The sequence below is a fragment of the Pseudopodoces humilis genome, chromosome 6 (genome assembly GCF_049639895.1).
Source record: "Pseudopodoces humilis isolate 2021_Gansu_Grassland_sample_001 chromosome 6, ASM4963989v1, whole genome shotgun sequence".
Taxonomy (NCBI): domain Eukaryota; kingdom Metazoa; phylum Chordata; class Aves; order Passeriformes; family Paridae; genus Pseudopodoces; species Pseudopodoces humilis.
The window spans coordinates 47,378,355-47,402,225 of NC_142205.1; the positions used below are offsets into that span (position 1 = coordinate 47,378,355).

The 23,871-nt window shown below is 36.7% G+C and overlaps 1 protein-coding gene across 3 annotated transcripts in view; it reads left to right on the forward strand.

Moving 5' to 3' along the window:
* The window catches only part of TBCK (TBC1 domain containing kinase), an 88,511-nt gene that overhangs the window by 59,254 nt on the left and 5,386 nt on the right, over positions 1–23,871 (forward strand). For all 3 annotated transcript variants that reach the window (XM_005517498.2, XM_088056977.1, XM_088056976.1), the window contains 3 exons: positions 1,403–1,578; positions 14,346–14,521; positions 17,501–17,660. In XM_005517498.2, coding sequence (XP_005517555.2) covers positions 1,403–1,578; positions 14,346–14,521; positions 17,501–17,660 — 512 coding nt within the window. The remainder of the gene's footprint in view (positions 1–1,402; positions 1,579–14,345; positions 14,522–17,500; positions 17,661–23,871) is intronic.

Here is a 23,871-nt window from a genome sequence, read left to right on the forward strand (position 1 = left end):
GTAATAGATCATGTCTTCCAGATCTTAAACAGTCAGTAATCTCATCCAACTAGGTTATTCTGCCCCAAGCTTCAATTTCAGCTTCTTCTGCTCACCACCCTGCTAATGACTGAGGTTTCTGGAGTAGCTCCCAGATTGATGGCAAGGCATCAAATCTGCTGATGGCAATGAGTGATTGATAGCAGTGCATCAAATCTGTTTGAGACATACAGATAAGCCTGGCTACAACACCTGTGTTTTCTTCATAGAAGCTGATGCTTTAATCTAAATTTTGACTGTTGTAATGAATCATACATGATCTTGGGAGAGACACAAGAAGTGTTGATATCCCTGCTGTTTGTCTGTGCACTACACCAGTTTTATCATAAAATGCAAGTTACGATCATTTTTCTCTTCATAAGATGACATACAGGCGGTACAAAACTAACCAGTCCTTTTATAGTGGTAAAAGAGTAAATGGCTTGTATGTTACATCTAGTTTGAAGATAGATACAGGTAGGCTGCTTAATGTTGCAAAATGTATATTTCCAATAGGCTTACTTTTGTTTTTCTTTTACATATGGATTTCATTGTACTTTCCTGCTTTTTAATTGACCACATCTTATTTTAGGATGCTTCTCATTTGATAGGTGTCAGCTTTCCTTTCAAGTTGAGTAATGTATCAGCACAATGTATTATCATGTCACTCTTTCAGCCAGGATGTTTCACTGGGAATGTCTGGTTGGGTTTGGGACTGTATTGTTTGTTTGTTTGTTTGTTAAAAATTCTCTAAAATCTCCACAACAATCCATTATGTTTCCCATCAAGCACAAATTAATGTTGGAAAATCCTATTGTCCAGCAAATAGATAACACTTAGGTTTGTCAAAATGGCGCAGGCCATGCAAAATTCAATAGTTGAAAGCTTTCAATCTGGCTCTTAGTTGGACTTAGCTAACAAATAAAGACAGTTGATCCAAAAAATCCTGATGTCTCTACGCTGTATGAAATCTACATATTTGTGCCTTTCATCTACTTTCGATGACCTGCACAAATTTACATTGAACAGTCAATAGTCTGACTTGTAAAGACCTAAAGATGCCTTACAGTGGCTGGGCTTCCATTATTGTCCTGACTTTGCATTGGTAAAAGTTCTGATATGCTTCCCTTAAACACGTTTTCCTATATAACTGGATATAAGTTAGTTCTTAAAATGTTTGTATTAGTTTTTAATAAAAATCCTCTGAGTACTTTTCTTTTTGAATGGGAAAATACTTTAGAAATCTACATTTCCTTTGAGCAAGGGACAGAGAGACAAAGTTATAGATGAGTATATATATATTTAGTAATGTCATACCTGGGTTACTTGGCTTTACTGATATTTTGCTCTTGCATTTCTTGTTTTGTCTTTAAATCCCTTCCAGAGATTGATATTGAGCGTTGTGTTCGTGAGTCGATCAACCTGTTCCGCTGGACTCCGAAGAGCGCCACGTACAGGCAGTACGCGCAGCCCCCCCGGCAGGCTGCCGAGAGCAGCGGCACCAGGAGCTCCCTCTCCTGCTTCTCTGCAGACTACCAGGAAGCTCCTCGCAGTGACCTTGTAAGCAGCCTGGGAATTGGAAGGGGGAGAATTGTTCAGATTATTCAGATTTCATGTTTCTCCTGTCTGTCCCAACTCCTGCTCCTTCAGTTCTGTTACAACAACCCACCCATGTCCACAGCTCACCTGCAGAACTACAAACAGGCTTTATCATGGGAGAAGAGCAGTCAAAAGAACAGTGTGCCAGTGAGAAAGAGGTAACTGGAAAGTGATACAGGCAGCTCTGGCTGCTTTTTCCTTCTTGGCTTGTCAGGTAAAGGTTATGCCCCAAGTTACTCTGAGAGTTTAGTAGGCAAGTTATGCCTGTGTTTATCTTGGCAAAGAGTAACTAGTAACTAAGAGAATATCGTCATTAAATAGATACCCAGTTTAGCAAAAAGATTTTTCTCCTCTATCCAGTAGAATCTAACGGCTGTTTCTCTTGTCAGTTGTGCTGTCTGAATACTGGTAATTTGAAATTATTCCTTTCCATCCTCTCAACAGTATAAATCTGGTTAGTTTCTTAAAAATTAAATTTTATTTTGTTGGGGTTTTTTTCCATCCACATTCTCCTAAAATCGTTCAATTCATGAGAACATTCCAATAATATGCAAAGTATATATAGACCTGCCATATCTCTTTGGTGAATTGCATTAGGTTTTAGTATTTCCATTTGTTTTTCCTAACTACTAGGAAACTAAGAAGTGTTGCTGTGTTCAAAGTGAATATTTGCTTTTTAGTCCTTAAACTGGAGCTTGATACTCAGTCATTTTCTTGTTTTTTACTTTAGTTTTTATTTTATTTCTGTTGTAATTTCTGGAAGCCTTAGCTACAGATCCAGTATTGCAAGTGGCGACATGCAGATGAAGAACAAAAGGAAACTTAAAAGATCGTACAGGATTTAAGAAACAGTAGGTGGATCTAGAAAGGCAATGGAGAAGAAAAATGAAATTACAAGGGAATATTGGTTGTTGTCATCTAGGAATTGTAGCCACCACAACTGCTGCTGTGCTGCTCTGGAGATGTGTAGAGAGGCTTTCTGAAGGAGCCAAGGGCTTCACTTTCTTAGAGTAATTCAGATAGGACCTCCTAAGGTACAAATTCCTGCAGAAAACATGTCCAACACTGAATTCAGATAGGGTAGCCCAGGGCTTTGATCCATCAGGTCAAGAAAACTTCCAAGGAAAGTATTCAGTCTCTCTTGTCAGTCTGGTCACATGTCTGGTAGTGCTACCAGTGAAAATGATTTTGTGCATGTGCTAGTTTTTCTGAATGTTATTACAAACAAGTTAAGAAAACAAGTCTTCTGATTTCTAAGCATTTGCTTGTGCCTTTATGTGTAGAAGCAAGAGTCAAAGCACTTGGATATTGCAAAGGGAGATGGGAGAAAATAGTGCTGGTCTACTGAACTAATAAATAGTAAAAAGATTTGTATTTGTAACAGAAAAATCCCTATTTCAAATCAAGCAAGACTCTTTCAGTATTCTTCTGTTTCCTGAGAAATGTTTTGAGTGTTTTTTTCCTGATAGTGTTTTTATTTTCATACCAGAAATTGTGTTTATTTATAAAAATGGTAATTAGGTTCATCCATCCCAAAAGTTCCAAGAAATTAAGCAAATGTTTTTGGTATGTTAAAGAGGATATAAATAAATACTAGAACTATTGCCTTCTCTTTCATTTCTAACACTGTCTGCCTAACAGCAAAGACCTCTTGAAATACTGAGTGCAGCTGAAGGTTTAACATCTTTTGAAGCACAAGTATATTGGATCTTTTGGTTATTCCTGTATTTTGTTTTTTAGCTCATATGAAAGAGAGCTGTATAGGTTCTGGGATCTGTACAGAAGTATGTAAGCAAAGAGGGAACTAATCTCTTGGACACAAAAGACTATTCATATCTTAAATTATAATCTGCAAATGTGTTGTTTGCTCTCATGTGCTGTATTTTTTGTGTCAGATTTTGAGACAGATAGATACAAGTATGTTGTGATTCAGTCAGGAGCCATAGTTCAGACTTGGAAAGTCCCATGTAACATGAGTCCATAATGAGCTACCTCTCACTTGTGACCAATCCTGTCCTTTTGGATGTTTGTCTTCATAAAATGACACTTCTAAGGGATTAGAGCAATATTGATAGAAAAATTAATTTAAATTATTAATGTAATACACTATTTACACACAAAGGTGATGTGGTTTGTTTTTGTTTGGGATTTTTTTAACCTTAATCCTGGAATTATCCATCTCTTTCTTCAAACATGTCCTCTCCTGGTGTTTGCTGCCTTGGGGAAACTTTTTATCTACTTGAAAGGGATGAAATCTGAGTTCAATCTTTAGTACACACAGTACCCTTTAATGGATTTTCTAAAACACCATTGTGTCCTTGCTCTGCAGTTTAGCTCTTAAAAAAATAACTTTGCTGTTTCCTTACCTATTTAATTAGTCATTCTTTGGACAAATACTTACCACTACATTTCTATCTCCAATTTTATATTTGTGGGTCACCTCTGTGTTTGAAAGTGAGTAGGGTGCAGAACAATTCTTTGTGAAGAAAGTTGTGGGTTTGCTTCTGAAGGTAATTTATGTCTTCTTGAAATACTAAATGTTTAGTGTTTTTAATTGTAAACACCAGCTGTCTCTTACCTCTATATTTGTATTTTCTTTCTACATTGCTTCAGTTTGTTTCTTAAGTGTTTTTTATTGGCTGCTCAAATATTTGTGTGTATCAACATGTGCTTTGGTTAATAATAACAGGAGAAGTATTTCCCCTCTGGGTGTGCATTTTTCTCCCTAAATCAGCAGTCAGTAAAACAAAACTGCTTTGACTCCTTTTATCACTAGCATTGCTTAGTTTTTATTTTAGTGACATCTATTTGCAACTTTGTAAATAGGCTTGGTTGCTCTCTTTTTAATTCCTGGACTTGTGTGTTGCTTAATCTTTTACTCTTCCAGCCAGTAAGCATATCTCTACTGAGATAAAATCTCAAGGAGGAAATAGTTTCGGAGAGAATGAATGTACATCTTAAGTGGGTTTGGATTGTTTATTTTGAGAAAGATAAAATGTCAAAAATAACAATGGAAAAAGCCCTTTAAATTCACTACTGAATGAATTTACACTAGAATCTACTCAGTTTTGTGTCTGTAACTTTTCTTTACCAGTACGTGGTTGATTTCTTTTCTTCCTTCTCTTCCTGAAACTCACTTTCATACCCTGGAAACTCCTGAAGTATTTTTCCTGAATGTCCAGGAGTCATAGAGACAAATAACACTGTAATATAACAATTGTCTGCTGTATCTGTGTCTCCATTACTGTAGATATGGTAGAAATTCACTCTCTCCAGCTACTTCCATAATTCTAAATAAAAGGGAGAAAATATTGCAGCTCAATATCTGTTCACATGTGGCAGAGGGACTGAAAGAAATCCAGAGACTGATACAATTACAGCTTTGTCTTGTTCTTCTGCTCTTGAGTTCTCTTTTCAAGAGTGGGAGTTCCTGAGAGATGTTGAGGAATGAAAGCATTCAACTGGAAAAAAACGTACCAGACAATTATTGATCCTTGCACTGATGTAAATGCCAACAGTCCAGTTCAGCTTTTTGTTTTTGATGAAGAAGTAGAAATACCTAAGCAGTAACTTGACTTAATGGTTTGATCAAACAGCACAGATGTAAAAGAAACATGTTTTTACCAGAAATAGCATAAGCAAAGTTATCTTTCCTTTGCAAATAATTAAGGATAGCTTGTGTGATAGACTTCGTACAGATGGGAATTCAGGCCTATTTGTCATACAACAGCACTGAGTTGCTTCTGAGTTCCTGTGTGCGTGTAGGAAGTATTTGTCCATATAAAATATATTGGCTAGGTTTATATTAAGCCATTAAACTGGTGTGTAAATCCATTTCTTCTTCAGAAAGAAGCATGGTCAGTAGTGTATACCAACCCTTCTGTTTCAGTGTACAAGCTAAGAAATGTCTGTGTGGTGTTCATGCTGTTCACAATGGCTGTTACTTACATTCTGCCTAAAGGTCTTCTGACTGCCTTGACCTAGTTCAGATTTCATCTTCTGTTTCTGTATGGATCTTGGTTTTGTTTTCCTCTTCCATTGTTCTTACACTTAACAGAAAGCTCTTACTCAAATTTGTCTTCAGTTCAAATTGTGTGAAGCATTAACTGATCAGGATCTCAGTTAATGCTTCTAATTTATTTTACATTGCCTTTGAAGCTTCTGGTTTAGATTAATCTTTTTTAGATTAATTGGTGAAAATGCACTTTTTATATCACTCTCTTGTGAGTGAGTGAACAAATCACTGTTTAATTAGGCATATCATAAGACCATCACATTCTGGCAAATACTTTAGGAATTGTTACAAATTTCAGAACATTCTCTGTTTATTGGTTAGCTTTTCAGAGTTTTTTTTTGATACTCATAAGCCAGGCAGCCAGCTACCAGTGGAAGTGGGGAGTGTAGGGAAACCTCTGCTTCCAGAGCTTTGGTTCTGCAGAGGAAATTGTTTAAAGGAAGCCTTACTTAGCACCTTGTCTACTCTGACTGGCTTTGAAAATCTGTATGTATTTTCTATAGTTTTAGGACTTTTTCTGGTAGAAGATGAGGCATTAAATTACCAGAATTGATAAAATACAAAATATAAGGCTCAAGAAATAATTGATGTTAAATGTAAATTTAAAAGTTTCTAATGAATGTTGTGGGTATTTTTTTAAGTTGCAATACAAATTGCAATTATTTAAATTGAATGTAAACTCATTGAAACAAATGTACTGCTTAGTTGAGACAGAATTAAAGGAGTATGTTTGTAATGATCTAAATGCTATTTATATGAGACTGTAATAGATCATATTTAAGGACTCTAGATCTTATTCAAGGGCTGTAAGCTTGTTTTGCACAGACTTTGTTTTCAGGTCTCCCTGGGATGTGTTCATCTGATTTGAATGTTAATGGGGCAGTTGGAGCAGCCAGAGCACTCTCTGCTGCAGCCTTAGGCTCAGGTTCTGGATTCACTGATTGTCCACTAGTCCTTCTTCACAAGCCTTTGTGATTATATCCACTTTGAAGTTGAAAGCTGGCTGTATTTGACCTTTTAAACCTCCCACAATTGGTATTCCATGACTGATTAACAAATGTGCAGAGGGGGGAAAGGGTAATTGTACCAGTAAAATTAATTATTAAAAAAAAAATCTAGCTAGTTCTTTCTCTCTGCATCTTGTAGGAATGTTCTTTTTAATTTTTTTTCCCAAATTGGAAATTGTTTTAAAATCAAGTTCTAGGAGAATATTAGGAAATAATTACACACCTCTGTGTTTGAGTATTTTTTTTGGCTCTAGTGGTCCTGGTTTGCAATCTGGCTGGCTGACTGAAGACACGGTTGTTATTGTGTTTGTTTTCATGTATTTTGTAACTAACTCTGTTTATCTTTGAGAGGGAGTGCTATAGTAGAAATAAGTTTTTTTTTGGCAACCAAAACCAAACCAAAGTTTCCCAAGTGATAGTTTTATTTCATACTTTGTTAAACAATCCATATTTTATAGAAAAACAAAGAAACAGTGGCCTGCATCTAAAAAAGGAAAATGAAAGAGCAATGCAGTGTTTATGTAAGTTTGCTTCAGGAGAGAAGTCAGAATAACCTACTGAGTGTGTTAAAATACACTTTAGGACTAGCACAGATCTAAACAGCTTAATGCTTCGTTCAGCTTCTGGTAAGCACAGTTAGATATACTGCAGTGAGGAATTATCCACTTGGTGTTACATTTTTTATTTGTGTGCTTGTAGCATTAGAAGCAATGGAGTTTGGGAGACATTTTTGAAGTCAAGTTTTGGAGGAGAAGTAGACTGAAGGATCTTAATGGTTTGTCTCCCACACAAACATGTGCAGGTACACAGCTATAGCTGCCTACTGCCAGTCACAGCCACTCTAATTCCAACTTGTAGCAGTTCCTGTGTGTGCCATACACTGCTGCTGTGAAAGTTAGGTCTTAGAGCACAGTGCTGTGTAACTGTGTTATTAACACAATTTTCATGATGGGGGGAGGGAGTGTATTATGTCAGCCTAAGGTGCCTTGCCCTCTATTCCTCAGTCTTCTGTCCTACCATATTTGTTTTCTCAACATGGGTCTCTGTAGGAGCCTGCCTTGGGCTAGTCTTGAATTTAGGATTCCTCTCATTCCTTTCTTAGTGCACCTCAGGCCAGGCTAGGTGCTGTATGCTTTCTCAGTTGAGTCAGGATGTAGTGTCATCATGATCTAACTTTATTAGGAAGTGCAGTTGGAGGATAGAAAAGACTTTCTAGATGCAGCTCTCTTGCCTGATGCTGTCACAGACAGTTCTTGCAGACCATAGCCTTGTACAAATTGTCTGGTGGCCTGTGTAATGGTGTCAACACCATCAACACAATTTACTAGTAAAAAAAGTGTTACAGCTCTATATATATGTATTTTTTTTCTCTTCTGACATTATTAGGAGTGGAAAATCTGATTATCAAATGTATGTGACAGCATAACTAGAAGAAAGAATCCATACTGGTTGTAAAGTTGAGCCTGCACTGAAGTTTAGTCATGGAGCCCATCCTGCAAATATGAATGAATACATTTTAGACTTATAGGAATAAACGTTTCTCTTGATTTTTGTATAGCTCAACAAAGCTTCAGCCCAGGTCTGTAAAATGGGTGGAATGGTGAAGAAATAAAATATTTATGTGAAAAGAACATATAGCTTACAGGGTAACTGTCTGGCTGACCATATCCTCAAAATTTTTGTCAATTACTCAAATTCAGTACTCATCTTAATAGTCACCAGTTGAGAGAGCCTGAACAGCACATTTTGACAGGCTTCACAGAGGTAGATGACTGAAAATGTCCTAGAGCTGTGCTGCCATTGTTAATGCTAGTTCACAAAACAGAAACGTGAATAAATAGCAACTACAGATGAAAGAAGGTAGAGTGTCTAAATCCAGGGTCTCTGACCAAGTGAGATACATGATCACATTATGAAGGAAATTCCTCTAGCAGTTGCAGTTTGCATTGAGATGCAAATTATTTATTATTTGTTATTAAATTCTGGTTGATATTTTGTTGGTTTTTTTTAAAAAAGGACAGGGGAATCTCTGACTGTTTCCTAAAGATTCTGTGATAATTTTTCTCAAATCAAAGGAATACAATTTTTTGTCAAGGACAGAGCATCTATCAAGAAGGTAAAAAAGAGGCACTGATGGAAAACATTCAAGGCTGGCAAGATCATTCTTGCTCCTGGTTTTACTTTTTTTTATTTATAGTTTTATTGCACATTAAGGCATCCTGTGAGTATTTTCAGGCACAACTGGATTATGTCTCAGCTTTGTGTTTTGAAGTGGTTCCATGCAGTGGTGAGCAGCTTTTACTTTTTTTATCATATCAGGGGCAATAACTGAGTTTGCTGCATGTCTGCCCTGTTGCATGCAGGGGAATATCGTGTCTTCCAGTCCTGCTGACTCAGTTTATTCACTCAGTTATGTTATTCCATTGAGAGGTTTCCTTAATAATGAGCTGGTTTGGCAAGCAGAGCTCACTTACGTTTTTTGTAGACTGCCTACGAAGTTGTGTGCAGCCATTTGGAGGATGTTTATGATTGACAGTTGGCTGGAAGTTGCTGTTTGCACTTCCCAAGGTGTGACTTCTGAGGAAGGGAGCTTTGTGAGGGAGTCAGAATGGTGCAGGGGGTGGAAGAGAACAGCTTGCAAAATGAAAATGGAGCAAACTTCAATAGGAAGTGGAGGGAGAGAGGGAGCATGGGGAAGGTAGACACCAATGTCTTGACTAGGAAATATAAGCAGAATATGATGGCCACAGAGGACTGAATCTAAGTTTATAAATCAGTTTGCTAGAGAGGTTGTATAGGGAGCACTGGCACTCAAGTGTTGAAAAACTGTAGAAGAGAGTTCTTAAAATCTGGAAGATTGACTTTTCCTCCTTTATAAACAGTCAAAATTGAGCATCAAAAAACACTGAAGCCTTTTTGTATGACCATTTGTTAGTGATTGTAATAAAAACAGTGGGGGGGGGGACTGGAGAGCTTAAACCATTATCTTGTAAGCGTTTTTAAAATGTTATTGTAGTCTTATTTCTATGTATATGCATACACTGGTTTGAGAAATATGATTGAAAAATATGGAATGACATCTTTCATGAAACATGTTCCTTCATGAAGGATCTTGCTAGTTTGAACAGAGTATTTTACTTGAACCCCAGATTTTAATTATACTGACTTCTAGGCTGCAGTTCCTAGTATATTAAATAAGCTGCACTAAGTTTTGCCAGCTTCAAAGACAAAAGGGAGAAACCCTACATCTATTCAGATAAAGCTGTCCTTTCCATGGATAGAAAGTTCCCATATAGCTTCTTTGTTTATCAGATTGGACTGTTAAATTGCGGTTCAGCAGAACTAAAGATCCTTGGCTTTCTCAAAAAAAAATCAAGCATCCTTGATCCTTTCTCAAAAAAAAAAAAAGTTTATATCTTCATTTAATAGCCATGATGAAATGCCTGTAAAGAGATTACAGGCTAATGGGAGAAGAGATAGGAGCTGTGATTGTACCAGCTTCATGTTCTGGAGTGCCTTAATCTTTCTGAAACTTGACTTCCAAATTGAGAATGGTTAAGCAGCTTTAGTTCCTAATATTTAACAAAAAAATAATTTCATTCTTAATGCTATTTCTTATTATTAAGAGCAGTAAATGCATATAGATTAGCAATTCCCAGGCCTATTTGAAAATTAATGGGGTGAGAAGAATAAGTACTTTGAAAGTAAAGAATGTAGAGTGTTGTCAGAGAAACTTCTGGATGACAAGGAGACTTCAGACTTCAGCTTAGGTACTCTTTCTGCTATTGCCATCCTGCTGATTTAGGCAGTCTTGCCTGACAAATAGTTGCTTATAGCTGAATAGTCTGAAGCGAGATTCATGCTTATTGTTAGAATATGCTAAAATAAGTTTCTCTTTGCGGGAAAACAGAAAAAGTGACTTAAGTAGTAAGCTCAGTATCTTAGCACATGTAGACTTGTTCACACGTGGATGTGTGAAAATGTGTCTTTCTGATAATTTTTATGTTTTCTAAGTAAATGACAGCAAAGTACATGAGTATGCTCTGTCTATGAGCAGTTCTCAGTTTCAGTATTGATGTCAGTATAGTTTCTTACACAGTCGCTAAAACACAAGTTTGTAACTGGACTTGTAACTACTTTCTGGCACTGTGCTCTGAGCTTCTGCTTTTTTAAGAAAGTATGGGTTTTTTTAGAAAGTATGTACCATGTCTGTCTTGGAAAAGAGTAAATAGATCACAGCAGGAGGACGGTTGAAAGGAAGAAACAAGCATTTATATATATGATAAGCTTTTAAGGTTTTTTTTAAGCTTTTCCCAATGGTTATCCTGGCTTTTTTTTTTTTTTTTTGGCTTTTTTTTTTTTTTTTTTTCATTTGTCCTGTTTGTACTCCCTATAGAGTATTACTGGCGTGGGAATTTTAGGTTGTGAGATAATCATTATGCTCCCTTCATTTTTTAAAAAAAACAAAAAAAAATGTAGATGATAAATTCAACAGGATATTGCAAGTAGCTGTCCTGAGATGTGCCTGCCTGCACTTAATGTAGCTGAAATCAAAATCTCATTTGCTTAGTGCACTCTGTTCACAACTTGTTGGATACTTGTAAATAATTGCTAACAGACTATCAGTGCCATAAACTTTTTCTGAGTGCAGCTAACCTAACTTAAAGGATTTGGTTTACGGTGAACCCTCTTCCTTCCTTCACCTACTTTTCCTTCTGGTTCTTCACAGCTGGAAAGCAATGCCTGCAATGACGTAGTGAAGCCTAAACAGGGAACTGAAGAAAATAGTCCTGACAAATGTGAAGACTCCTGTCTAAAATAGCCTGTATCTTGTACATCTCCTCTTATTTGTCCATGCTGAAGTAAAGAGAGTAGGCACTGAGATGATAGACAACAGCTATCACCTACGAAACACTGTTGCATAGAGGAGTAGGAAAGGCATTAAAGGTTCAGAAGAATCTGCAAGATTTTTGTGTTCAGTGGATGTGACAGCCTGAAGAGCTGTCTCAAGTCCAGTTTCTGTAGTAGTTTCTTGAAGTTTCAAATTATCTGTAGCAGGACGGTGGTTTATGAAGATGAGGTCGAAGGTAGAAGGATTGACAGCTTGATGTTGGCCATGTTTAGTTTGCGCAGACTGGTAGTTCATTAGAACATTCCAGTGAGAAAATGCACGAGATGAAATGTGGTTGTTACCAGATATAACAGAGGTAGTAATTTTTTTTAGTAATTAGCAAAATTACCTTATAAACGCTTGCATAGATTTCACTTTGCAATTTGAAGGAAATAAATCAGTCTGATAAAATAGTTGTTAGAGAAAGAATAGCTGAATCAATTCTATTCCCAGCTAGTATGTCAAGAAGCTTCGGGTTTGTTCAAAGTCTATATAGAGAAGTTGTATCACTGAATCTACTGCAGTACATAGGACATAGTAGGTCAAAGCAATGTGAAATTCACGGCTGAATGCGTTTCTTCTTAATTTCAACCCAGTTAAAAGGAAAGAATGCTTGTCTTGGTTATTAAAACCTAATAACAGGACAGATAGTGTGTACCTGTAAAACACTTTGTATGGCTTTATATTTTTAGATAAAATGCTTTTATATCAGATAAGGTGATTTTTGGTTGGTATGTTTTCTGCTGTAGACTTCATGCTTTCTTCTTAGTGTTTCATTCTTGTCTGAGGCATTCATCCCATCAACTGAATGGGACAACTGAATAGACAAAAGTTTTATAAATAAAAGTAAGAAGTGTTTTTTTAATTAGAGTCCAACATAATGTAAATGTTTCTCCAGAAGACTTAATTCGGGTCATCTCAGCCAATTTCACTGACTTCATTATCTGAGTGTTTATTGTTACCTGTAATCATGTGAACCTACTTCAAGGATTGAACTCTTTGCAGCAGACTTGCTTCCCTTCCCTCTTTGGTGTTGCTTCTCAAACATGCTCCTGAGGCAGAAGCTGTTGTCTGAGGAGAATGTAGTGATGTCTGCCAGTTTGTCATCAGGCAAATTAAGCTGTGTCAGCCAAGTGTGTATTTATGTAATCAGTGGCTTTCTCTACATTACTGCCTTTCTTGGATCTTGCAAATGTGTCTGCTATGAATCCCCCAGACATGCTGAATTCCTTTGGCAAGTCTGAAGTTTGAGAGAAGAGTTTGACTTTTTTCTTCCTCCTCTCTTTTAATGCAATTCATTTCCTTGGACTCCTTCTGGGAAAATTCAGCTGTTCAGGTGGGAGGTGGCTTTAGACAGCAACTGGAAGTTGGCTGTGCCCTGTCACGCTGGTTTTTTTATGAACACACATGTCCCTTGAGTATTGACTATTCTGTTGAAACAAATCATACATTTTCCAGAAATTGTGTATTTCTCTGATTATAAAGCATCTTGACTCTATTTTTCTGAACTTGGAAGGAGAGTGTTGAGACTGGCAATTTGTAACTTCTTCTGTTTTGAATATTATTAAATACAATGGAAAAGGCAGTTCAGTAAGGTAATATTCCCTGAAGTAGAATTACTGATTTTGTTTGTAATTTTGAGGGCTTTTGGATACCTTGCCTTACAGGAGAGGTATTTCAAAGTGCTGGACTGTCTTAAGAAGTCTTTTCTAGAACATAACTAAAAAAAACAAAAAGTCTTTGTCTCTCTGTTATATTCCCTAAATTTGGCATAGTCCTCAGATTAGATGAGGAACTAGTATGTTTAAAAACAAACAAAAAAAATCTAGGGTTAACAACAGTCAGACTAATAACAATTGGTAATGCCTCAATTTTCTTCAGATTGCTACTCCTGTTCTCTTGAGTCATGGGCTATAAGCAAATTATGTATTGGTGTGATTACTGCAGTCTTAAACAAGATAACAGAAGTGGAATATTTTTTAGAAGCAGAAAAATTGTTACTGTGATATTCTTTAAGAACATGCAGGATAGAAATTCTAGTACTTGTGAATATTTCTGAGATAATTCACAATGAATGTTATCTTCCTAAAAATAATTTCAGGTATTATCATGCAGTTGCTTGAGTACCACCAGGGGTGTGGTGTTGCGTGTTGTGTCTTAATCTGTCACATTCCCCAAAACAATTTTTTTTAATTTAATACATAATTCTCCTATCCCACAAAACTAAGGACAAATTTTCCAGATTATAAAAAAAAAAATACTATATTCTAGATATAATATTATATCTTACATTTCTGATGTCCTGATTTGTGCTTGGTCTTTGGGCTGGAGATATAACTGGTGTTTTGAAAGCTCTGTGTGTTTCAAAGACATCCTTGCAGTTTCTGTGGCAAGCTGCCAGTTGCTAGCCATTTTTTCTGCTCCAATCAAGTCTTTTCAGTTTCTCTTCTCAGTGTTTTCTAGACAATTTACATAATTTATGGTGTTAAGAAATGCTTTGTAGATGTTGTGAGCCCATCAGCCACCGTGAATAATTCATTAATAAATCACAAACTGAAATAATTTGCACAAATTTTCAAACTATTCTTCTATTTTAACAAATTCTAACAGAAGATAGAGCTGTAGCTGTCAGATAGGCATTTGGCACTGCTCTGGAACTTTTGTGTGGATAGTGGAACTCTGACTAGTTCAGAATTATGAGAAAAAGATGTGTTTCTATCTAACTAGGTTGTTATACTTGAAGATGTCAAATAATTATAAGTTTAAAAACACCCCATATTATTTCACTTCTCTTATTATTTTTTTTTTTTTAAAGTCTAGGGACTCCATCCAGTTGGATGACCTGAAGGCAGAGGTGTCCCCACGAATTTCAGCAGAAGACCTGATTGACTTGTGTGAGTTGACAGGACCTAGTCATTCCAAAACACCCGTAAAGAAAACAAAGCCTAGCAAGCCAAAGCTGCTGGTGGTGGACATCCGTAACAGCGAAGAGTATCCTTCAGTTATGAGTGCCAGTCTTGCTAAATCCTGCTTGTGTCAATTGCCTGCTCATTGTCTGCAGACTGATGTGTTAGAATGGTACATAATGGAAAGGGAGGGATCTGATGGAGGTGGAGTTGAAGAGCTGAAGGCCAGGGGGGTTTCAGCATGGAGAGGCCTGGTTTGCAGAGCAGAGGACAAATGTATTTTTCCCTTTCCATTTTAAGTTGTGGGTTTAGTGAAATCACTTTGTACCAGTAGCACAAGTGCTTTAATGCTACATTTTTCTTTATATGAGGTGTCATCAGCAGGCCTTCCCCATTTAATGTGACCAATATTTTGGGAAGGTGAGAGTCTTTCCAATTAAATGGAAGGGAGACAGAGAAGACATGATACCTCATGTGCTTTGCCAGTCCCTCAGTGGAAAACTGATTCCTATTGAGTGCTTTCTAGCTATGTCAGGTAATGCAAACATGTAGCCATCCTAACTTAAGTCCTCTAGTAGCTGATAATCAGAAAATACATAATATTATATACATAATAAATGATACATAATAAAGGTGTTTTGGAGCTATATTTTTACCAGGGTCACTACCCTGTCTTCACCTTACATGTGTTGCATTTCAAGTTACAGTTCTTTTCATAAGGCATATTTTTTTTTTAAGTCTTTGCGTTTGCTTTTTTCCTGAAATAATGTAGTTGAAGGACTGGGATTGTTTGCATTTTGGAAGGGGTGGTCCTTCTTAAAGATGTTTTGGTATGTTTGAAGTGTGTAGTAGACTAAAACGTGCTGCCCTTTAAATAATAGCTGGAGTGATATCCTAACACCATCTGGTATTAACAGTGCCATTAACAGGAAGTGCCATTAAAAAGGCAGCCGGGTAAGTAGTAAAATTGCCCAGGAGTGTACTGGTTGGTATATCATTTGCAGAAGAAAATATCTGGTGTGTAGAAAGTTATCAAATTGTCACCAGTTGTGAATATACGTGGGAAACCTTAAGAATACTGCATTCAGTGGCCTGTTCATTCTCGCAATAAGGGAACAGGCTTTGTGTTTGTCACAAAATTTCAACAAACTAAGATAGGATCAGACTGTATGTTTCCGTGGTGTGTGTTTTAAAATGTGACAGACCACTGTGAGGTGTTTCAAAAATACGATCATTTTGTGTGTTTTAGATTTAGTCTTTTTCACCATGTATGTCTGTCATGCTAAACTTTGCTTTCACTTCATTTTCTTGTTACTTTGAGACAAGCATGAGAGATCTTCCAACACGTATCAAACATGATTCCTATTTCATAATATGACCCACATGAAAGCTGAGGGATTGTTTTATAAGGAATCTCATGTTGCAAGGGCAAGAGCTACCAGCCCTCTTTCCCAGGAGACAGCTTGGTAACAGAAGACTTTCCAATGCAAAGCTGTTAGACACAAAGCACTGTTTCAGTTGGCCAGCAATTCTTCTAAGGCTTATTTCATTAAGCATGTTAACAGATATATTGGCAGCCTTCCATTCATGTTTTGAAAGTTATACCTGAATATTTATGGTCTCTCAGTCTGTAGCACAAAATCCTGGCCTTTTTGTTAATTGTCCTAGCAATTAGAACTTTTTATTAAATATTAGGTCATGTTTCTCTAAGTGTACTCAGTAATTTAAGTAACTAAATTTGTCCAAAGTTATTTTCTGTCTAAATCATGATCATTTCAGAATATGATCAATAGCAGTGGGAGTTATGTGGTTATAAATGGGGTTGGGGAAATGGGATTGGCACAGAGGAGTAATGGAGGGATATAATTTTCCCATTCAAAATAGAAATAAACTGACAACATTAATGAATGGTGCATGATCATCTTTTGTTCTTTCAGATGTTTTTACATAGCCATGCTTTTCCCACACAATAACAATGATGATCTTAAAACTAAAACTGTTACATAAATAATGAAAAACAAATGCTACTATTACTCTAAATCAGTTAAATCTTACCCCCGTTTAAGGCAGCTCCTTTATTTAATAGGATTCTGGGATTTAATTATAAATTTAACTAGCTTTCTGCAAGTACAGTAATAGATTGACTAATGTCAATATTTGGCATTGTGTTTAATTTTGTAGAACTTTACTGTTTCCCACCACTTCAAAGCTGTTTTTGCTTATTACTGGGGAAGGGGAATATTCCAGGCACGTGTGTACAGTCCATAAAAGTAATGCAGAGTTTTGTCAAGGTCATGGTGCATTTTCAAATTCATAAAAAGCTAGATAGTAGTAGTCCAACTTAATTTTTATTTAAGAGACCTTCACATTCAATACTTGTTTATAAAATCTCATTGAATGATCATCCTCTGAAACTAAAGGACAGCTAACTATGATGTCTCAGAGTTGTTTGCTTTTCTCAGTACCCATTACACACTTGCTTTTAGTTGGACTGCAGATAATATACATGGTACCTATTGTCTGGGAATTTGAGGTCATATACATTAGAATTTCAATTTGGATCAAAATACTAGAGGACTTGTAGGAGTTGACAGGAAGTTAGTTTGAGGACATTTCCTGATAATCCCTGTTTAGTTTTGGTTCTCATTTTAAATACTTCATTCTTTTTGTATAAAACACCTCTAGAAGAGGTGCTCCAGCTGCTTATTGGTATTTGGCTCCTCTTAGCAGACTAGAGTTGAAGTGAAATCCATAAAATTAGGTATAACGGGGATATTGGCTCTTTAGCAATAAGTATTTCATTTTGAAGATCATTTTCTGTAGTGCTGTGCTGTGTCCTTCTTTGAACCAAACAGCTCTTCATTCTGTGCTTGCTTTCATATGTAGCGTCAGAGGGTTTTTCTCCAAATGAGTAAACATTAAAGAGGTTTGTCAAAATACTGTATCACAAAAGACCAATGGTGTTGTATCATGGCAGCCAGGAGGAAGAGTAGGTTCATCCTGCAGTTATTCATGCACCACAGGTTTCTCTGTCTTTCAGACCTCCTTAACTGATCCTCCTAAGCTTTAACCGTGGCCACATTTCTGGCAGCATCAATGTCCCTTTTGCATCAGCATTTACCACAGAAGGGGATCTCATCCAGTGCCCAGCAACTGCCACTCTGCAGAGCTTTAAAGGAAGAGTTGTGGTGATTGTAGGAAATGCAGTGAAGAACACAGCTGCTGTAAGTACATTGCTGTAATGTGTATTTTAATCCTCAGAGATACATCAATAGCCTGCATATGGCAGTAATAAAATAAATGCTAGATTAGAATTTGGAATAAATTCTAAATTTAGGTTAGAATTTTGTGTATGATGACAGGATTTGGGGTGATATTTTTGTTGTTGCTCATTTCTGCTTCTAGACAAGGGCATTTCCCTTCAGGTGGTCCACATCTGAGAAGGCTCATGTTTTGAAATGCAGTTGCTTAATATTATCTTCTTCAGCTTTAAAATCTTTATTGTTGTCATGTCAGAAAAGTGACATTGACACTTCTAATGTGCATCAGTAAGAGCTTTCAAAATTGGCTAGCAGTTACTTTTTGTGGAGTTTAGAAGGACACACAAGGTGAGTTGAATGGGGACAGAAACATTCTGAAGTGCAATGGAAATAAGATATAATTCATATTCCTACTAGTAAGAAACAATGTAAAGCCAGTTTTTTAGAATCACTTGTTCCTGCAGTTGTGCTTAGTGAAGGCAAGAATGATCCTCACTGGTAACTTTTGTATGATATATTTATTGTCGGTGCCACTAGCTAGACAGGAAGAATATTCAAACTTGCCTGTTCCTTTCTAGAATTAAATAGTTGATGGTGTTGAGAACTGCTAGACTAACACATGAAAGTGCATAAATATTTCTTTCACTATACTTCTCTCAGATGAAGGAAAGTTATCCTTTTTTTTTTCAGAGACTCTTAATTATGGTTTACCTTTAGTTCACCCATTTCTTAAGCCTGTTTACACAAAGGACATGAACTGTAACCCTGATATGACAAGGAGGGCTGTGACTCATTAAAAGTTGTCATGTCAGGAACAGCAGAAGCATCAGCCCAACACATGATGTTCATTTAATACCTGTAGGGAGCTGTAAGTAGATGGAGAACTCGCCTTTATTAACCTGTGTTTCATCGTTTAGAAAATTAACTTGTGATATGTATCAGGTTTCTTAAATCATAACAGAGATGGCATGGAAGAGACTGTAAACCACCTCTCACATGGTTTCAGTAATGACTATCTAGGTTTTTGTGTGAATCCAGGTGAGTTCATTTTTTTTTTTTAAGTTTCAAAATTTTTGAAAGGAAACATGAAATGTTTCCTTTGCTGTGCAGCTGAAGAAATCTTGCTGTGTGCTTAGTAAGTGCAAGTACTTCAGTCATGTGGGAGGTGCTGTCTTATCCTCTAAACCCAGATTTTCTGCAGCCAAGACAACGTTGACCCGGGATTGTCAATATTATAGCTTTCCATAAAGAAGAAATGCTGCTTTGCCTTTTGATTTACTTTTAGAGTTCCTGAAATCCTAACTAAAGAGTTTTGAGCTTTAAGTAGCAACAAAATACTGGATTGACCAGTTTGACCACAAATTAATTCAATACTAAAGCCTAAATACTGGTTGGGACTCACCACATCTATCACACCCTTAAAGTACATACAAGACCAGCTTCAATCTGACTGTGTAGATAAAACCTTTTCTTTTGTGGATATTTTTTTAAGGCCGGTCTCAGTTTTACTCTGCACAGCCTTACAGAACTGTCTGCCACTCTTCACGCCCAAGCTGTGTAGATCAAGACTTGACAAGAGCAATAGTTATTACTTTTAAATTTTACTAGGTAATTCAATCGTAGGAAAAAACTTAAAAGTGAATGCATGGAAGCAAAACCAATTTTTGTCCATATTATAAAATGCTCAACTTTAAATGTATATTTTCTAAACAGAGGTATGTATTTCCAGATGAAATGGGATGAGCCAAAAATTGTACCTTCTGACATAAAGAATTTTTCAGAAGTGTTCACTGATATTTACTGTACTAAAAATTTGGAGATTGGCACTGCTATATGTTTAGTTTAAATTTATATAGGACTGAGAGGCAGATGTATGTGTGGAAGAAACACTAATTGTCTATGGGGCTGTTTATAATTAGAAGGTTGAATCTTCCAATTGTGCTTCATATGAACAGCTTACTTGGGATCACTTAAAAATAATTTAAAAAGCAAAGTGACGTATACTGAACAGACCTGTAGCAAAAGTTCTTTTGCACTTCATTTCTGTTTCTGTTTGCTGCATTTGATTCAGTGCCACATGATGAAAAATTTAAATTGGAAAGAAAATGTCTTGAGTGCTGTCTAGAGTATGAGATATGAGAAATCTGAAAACTTCACCATAGCACTGTTCCAGCAAGAGGATAAGGAAGTCAGCTGTGTCTCATAGTGCCTCTGGATCTGACAGGTCTGGCTCTAGTTGAACACTTCCTTAGTACGGAATTAAAACAGGGTAATCCTGCATGGTAAACCATTGATGGTATTAACCCTAAAAGTTAAATTAATATATTGGCTGATGTAGAGAAGTCTTACTGGCTGCACCATTAGCAGCATTAAGAGATTGAAAAAGAGGTATTGTGTGGTGGTGTTTGCTTCACACTTCTCTGGAGAATATTCCTTCCTTTAGGCTGCTTCTCACTTGGTGCCAGCCTTTCTTCTAGGTTTTTCTGGGGACTTGTTAACAGAGCAGATATTTGTTTGTCTCTGAAAACAGCAGGAGACCTCCAGATAAAGAGCATTATTTTGGAGTTCATCAATCAGATTCTATTTTGATGTTTAACTTTCGGGTACGTTAAATTGAGTTGAATTCTCCTTTCCAACTTTCACAGATAGATGAGTACCTTGTAAATTCCATTCTGGACAAGGATTATTACAGTTGGGAATATAATAGTTAAAAGGGTAGTAAGTGTTCAACTTATTAGTAGGTTATCAGTAGCTTCTTTTTTAGTCTAGGATAAATAACATGTCTCCTGATTTTTGTCACTTTCAAAGTCAGAGACTACAGCAAGTGAAAAGGTGGATTATAGTTATGCATATGTAGGACAGGGATTATTTTGGGTCTTTTTATGGAAAGGTGACATTACTTCATCTTCCCTCCTTCAGTCAGCTTTGAGGTGCTAAGCCATTATCTGTTTCCATTTCAAACTTTTGTCTATACTACTGCAATGGCTGAATTTAAAACAGGAGAAATACCTTACCTGACACTAAATCATTCTCTAGCAATTTAATTTTGACAGTGGCACACTTTTGCTTCTGTCACATGGTTGATTAGTAAATGTGTTTCCCCCAATGATTTAATATATGTGCTTTATTGTCAGCTAAATGGTATAACAGAATAAAATATACAGGACACTTTAATCAGTCTAATAATTAGCAACTTATTTATGTTTTGCTTGGAGGAAGACAGATAAGCTGTAAGTCAAAGCTTAAAAAACATCTGCCTTTATAGCTGGGAAATAAATTCTAAATTGTAAATTCTAATTGCTACATCGATTACTTTTTGTCTAGATAAGTTATGCTGCTATAAATATATTGTCTAGACAACTTCTATAAGTTACTGAAGCAAAGTAGTCATTCTTACTGCATTGCAATAGCTAATAGATAAAATACATTCATTTTCTCCAAAACTAAGACAAGAAGTTCTGATTTTCCATGAGATTTTTCTGACCCCTTTCAAGGCAAGAGGGACGGGGTCAAATTCAGAATTCTTTTTGTATAACATATTCTTAGCTTGGAAAAAACAATTTTTTATTTCTATATGAAAAGAGCACATAGCATTTTCTCTCTCCCAGGACACTGTCAAAAATGCATTTCTTCTTATTTGAAGACTGAGACACATAGGTTTAGGTGTCTGGTTACTACTGAATTTGTATGCTTTTATTGTCATCTTCCCCGGGCCTTTTTAAAAGCCCTTACCAAAGAAGCAAGTCCTTGCATGATTTCTTTGTTTATAAACTTGTCTTAAAACCACAAATTGATACCTGTGAAGCTTCCAAGGGTGATCTGAAGATTAGGTATTGCACAGAATACTAAAGGATCGGTGCTTCTAAAGACAAATATATTTATTGGGAAGGGCCTAATGAAATTTCTCGAGTGCAAGTAAACAGAAATTAGGCAATAAACTTCCGGACATGTTTCCACTCTACATCTTTTAGACTGTTTCCCTGTAAATAGTTTCTGGAGAAAAGTGACTGAACAATTGGAATGAAAACTCTTCTCTTTGCAGGGATGGAGGGGCCCCTTATGATTCCCCGAATGGCTCTTTCATGTTTGTTTTGTTAAGGCCCCATTCTTCCATCTGCATTCAGACTCAGAGCCTCCTTGTTGCCTTTACAGAGGAAGAGATTAAGCTTGTATTTTGAAAAGTTTGAAACATTTTACTTAATCAGCGACAATCCTTTTGGTTGTAACTCTCCGCAGTACATGGCTAAGTCTCCATTATTTCATTCCATAAATTTAGCCCATTTTATTATTGTAACATGTGTAATGTATGCATGCTTTCCTTCACAGAGAGAAAGCAGCTCTGCTGCTGTTGCCAGCTCTTCACACAGCCCAAGAGAGACACTTGGGCTGCCAGCCAGGAGTTGTGTTGTGCTGTTGTAACTCTGCCCCTGACCCTGGCTTTAGTTGGTGTGCACTGAATGCCCCAGGTATAGCAGGGATGACCTAAATCTCTCACTGTTCCAGCCAGGTGTGAAAGAGGAAGGGAGAAAATGTCAGATCTTAGGGACAGAATCTGAGTGTTCCTTATCCTCTGAAGCAAGTGCCAAGGAAAACAGGCTAATTCTAGAACTCCAAAATAGTTCTCTTTTTTAATGTTTTACTGAGACTGATGGTAGCAGTCATTGCATATTTCAGTTGTTATTTGATGTAGGATAGGAGTTGTTTGACCTCTCTGTGTGCCTTACTATGCAGAGGTTTGGATGCTTCTGGAATGAGGAATCGTGGAGTCCTTGGCTTTACCTATGGAAATACATCTGAGAGATGCTGGGAAGCAGCATGTCAGCTCTTTTCAATCATCTGGGAAATCTCTGAGGACAGGAAAGGTGGGAGAATGGAGAACCTATATCTCAGAGTGGTGCTGTCAGGCTCCAGGGTTTCTCCAGACATCTGTCTTGGTTGTGGTTTTAGTGTTTGTGGACTACACCTCTGAAAGAGTTCTCTTTTCCTTGATGGAGCTTGCATGGATTGATTAAGTTGTAACCATGTTGCTTAGAGCTACTGCATTACAACAGAATTTTGACTTTCTGGGGCTGTTTCTCAGCTCTGAGACAGAGTTTTGTGTTTCCTGATATTCCAGTTCAGAGAATCTGAAATAGTGATAACTGAAATAGAGATGGTAATGAATTATAAATATTTGTTACAGGTTCAGAACCTTGTGTAAGGATATACCAGGCAGAATGGAGCTGGTGAATTTGGCAATTACAGTATCCATGCTGCTTGTCTGGTGCAATGTTGTTTTGCTTTTCTCTTAGCTGTGTCTGAACCAGCCTTTGAATAGGATGGACTGACTGACTGCTGCAGGAGGGTTTGAGTAGAAACTGAACAAAACTTGCAGTTTGGGTAGTGCTAGGAAAAAGTACTACAAATTCCAAAGAAATGTTTTTCATTATCAAATACTTCTTTGACCAATTTTCAAGATTTAGGGCAACCCATAGACCTGGGGGAGGAGGTAGAATCTTTCACGAAGACTCATACTTCCTTTTTTTTATACCCAGGCCAGCTGTTATGCCTCTTTTCAAAATTACATATTTCTGTTCCCTAACAGCTTTTTTATTTTTGTCGAGTGAAAAATTGAATAGTTTTCTTTCTGTATTTTCTGTATTTTACATTCCATTTGTCTATAATGTATGCACTGCATTTATTTTGCTCAGTATAAATTAACTGTGGTACAACAGCTAAATATCTGTGACTGACTTTAATTTTCAACTTACTTTCAGGTGGATTTTTTTTTTACTCTGTTATTTCTAGGTGGAAAATTTAAAATACAGGTGTTTAAAATCTATCACTTGAAGAAATTTGAGTGTTTACTCTTTCATTCTATGTAAAACTTACTCTAAAACCAGCTATTAAATACCTGTTTGTTTAGGCTTATTTTCAAATCTTTGCATGTAAGTCCCTTAAGTTACTGCTGTGTTTTTGTACTGATGGAATGAAAAGTGTTCCCTTTTGGACAGGTCTACATATAGAGAATTTTCTGTTGATCTTGTTAAAACAGTTGCTTCTATGTTCCACCCCTCCCACCCCCTAGTATGTGTTTGCACCAATTTGTCCTTTGTGTGTTTTGTTGGGTTTTTTTTAACTTCCATTCAGTTTATGGTAATACTACAATCAACAGCTAGGTACTGTTTTGTTGATA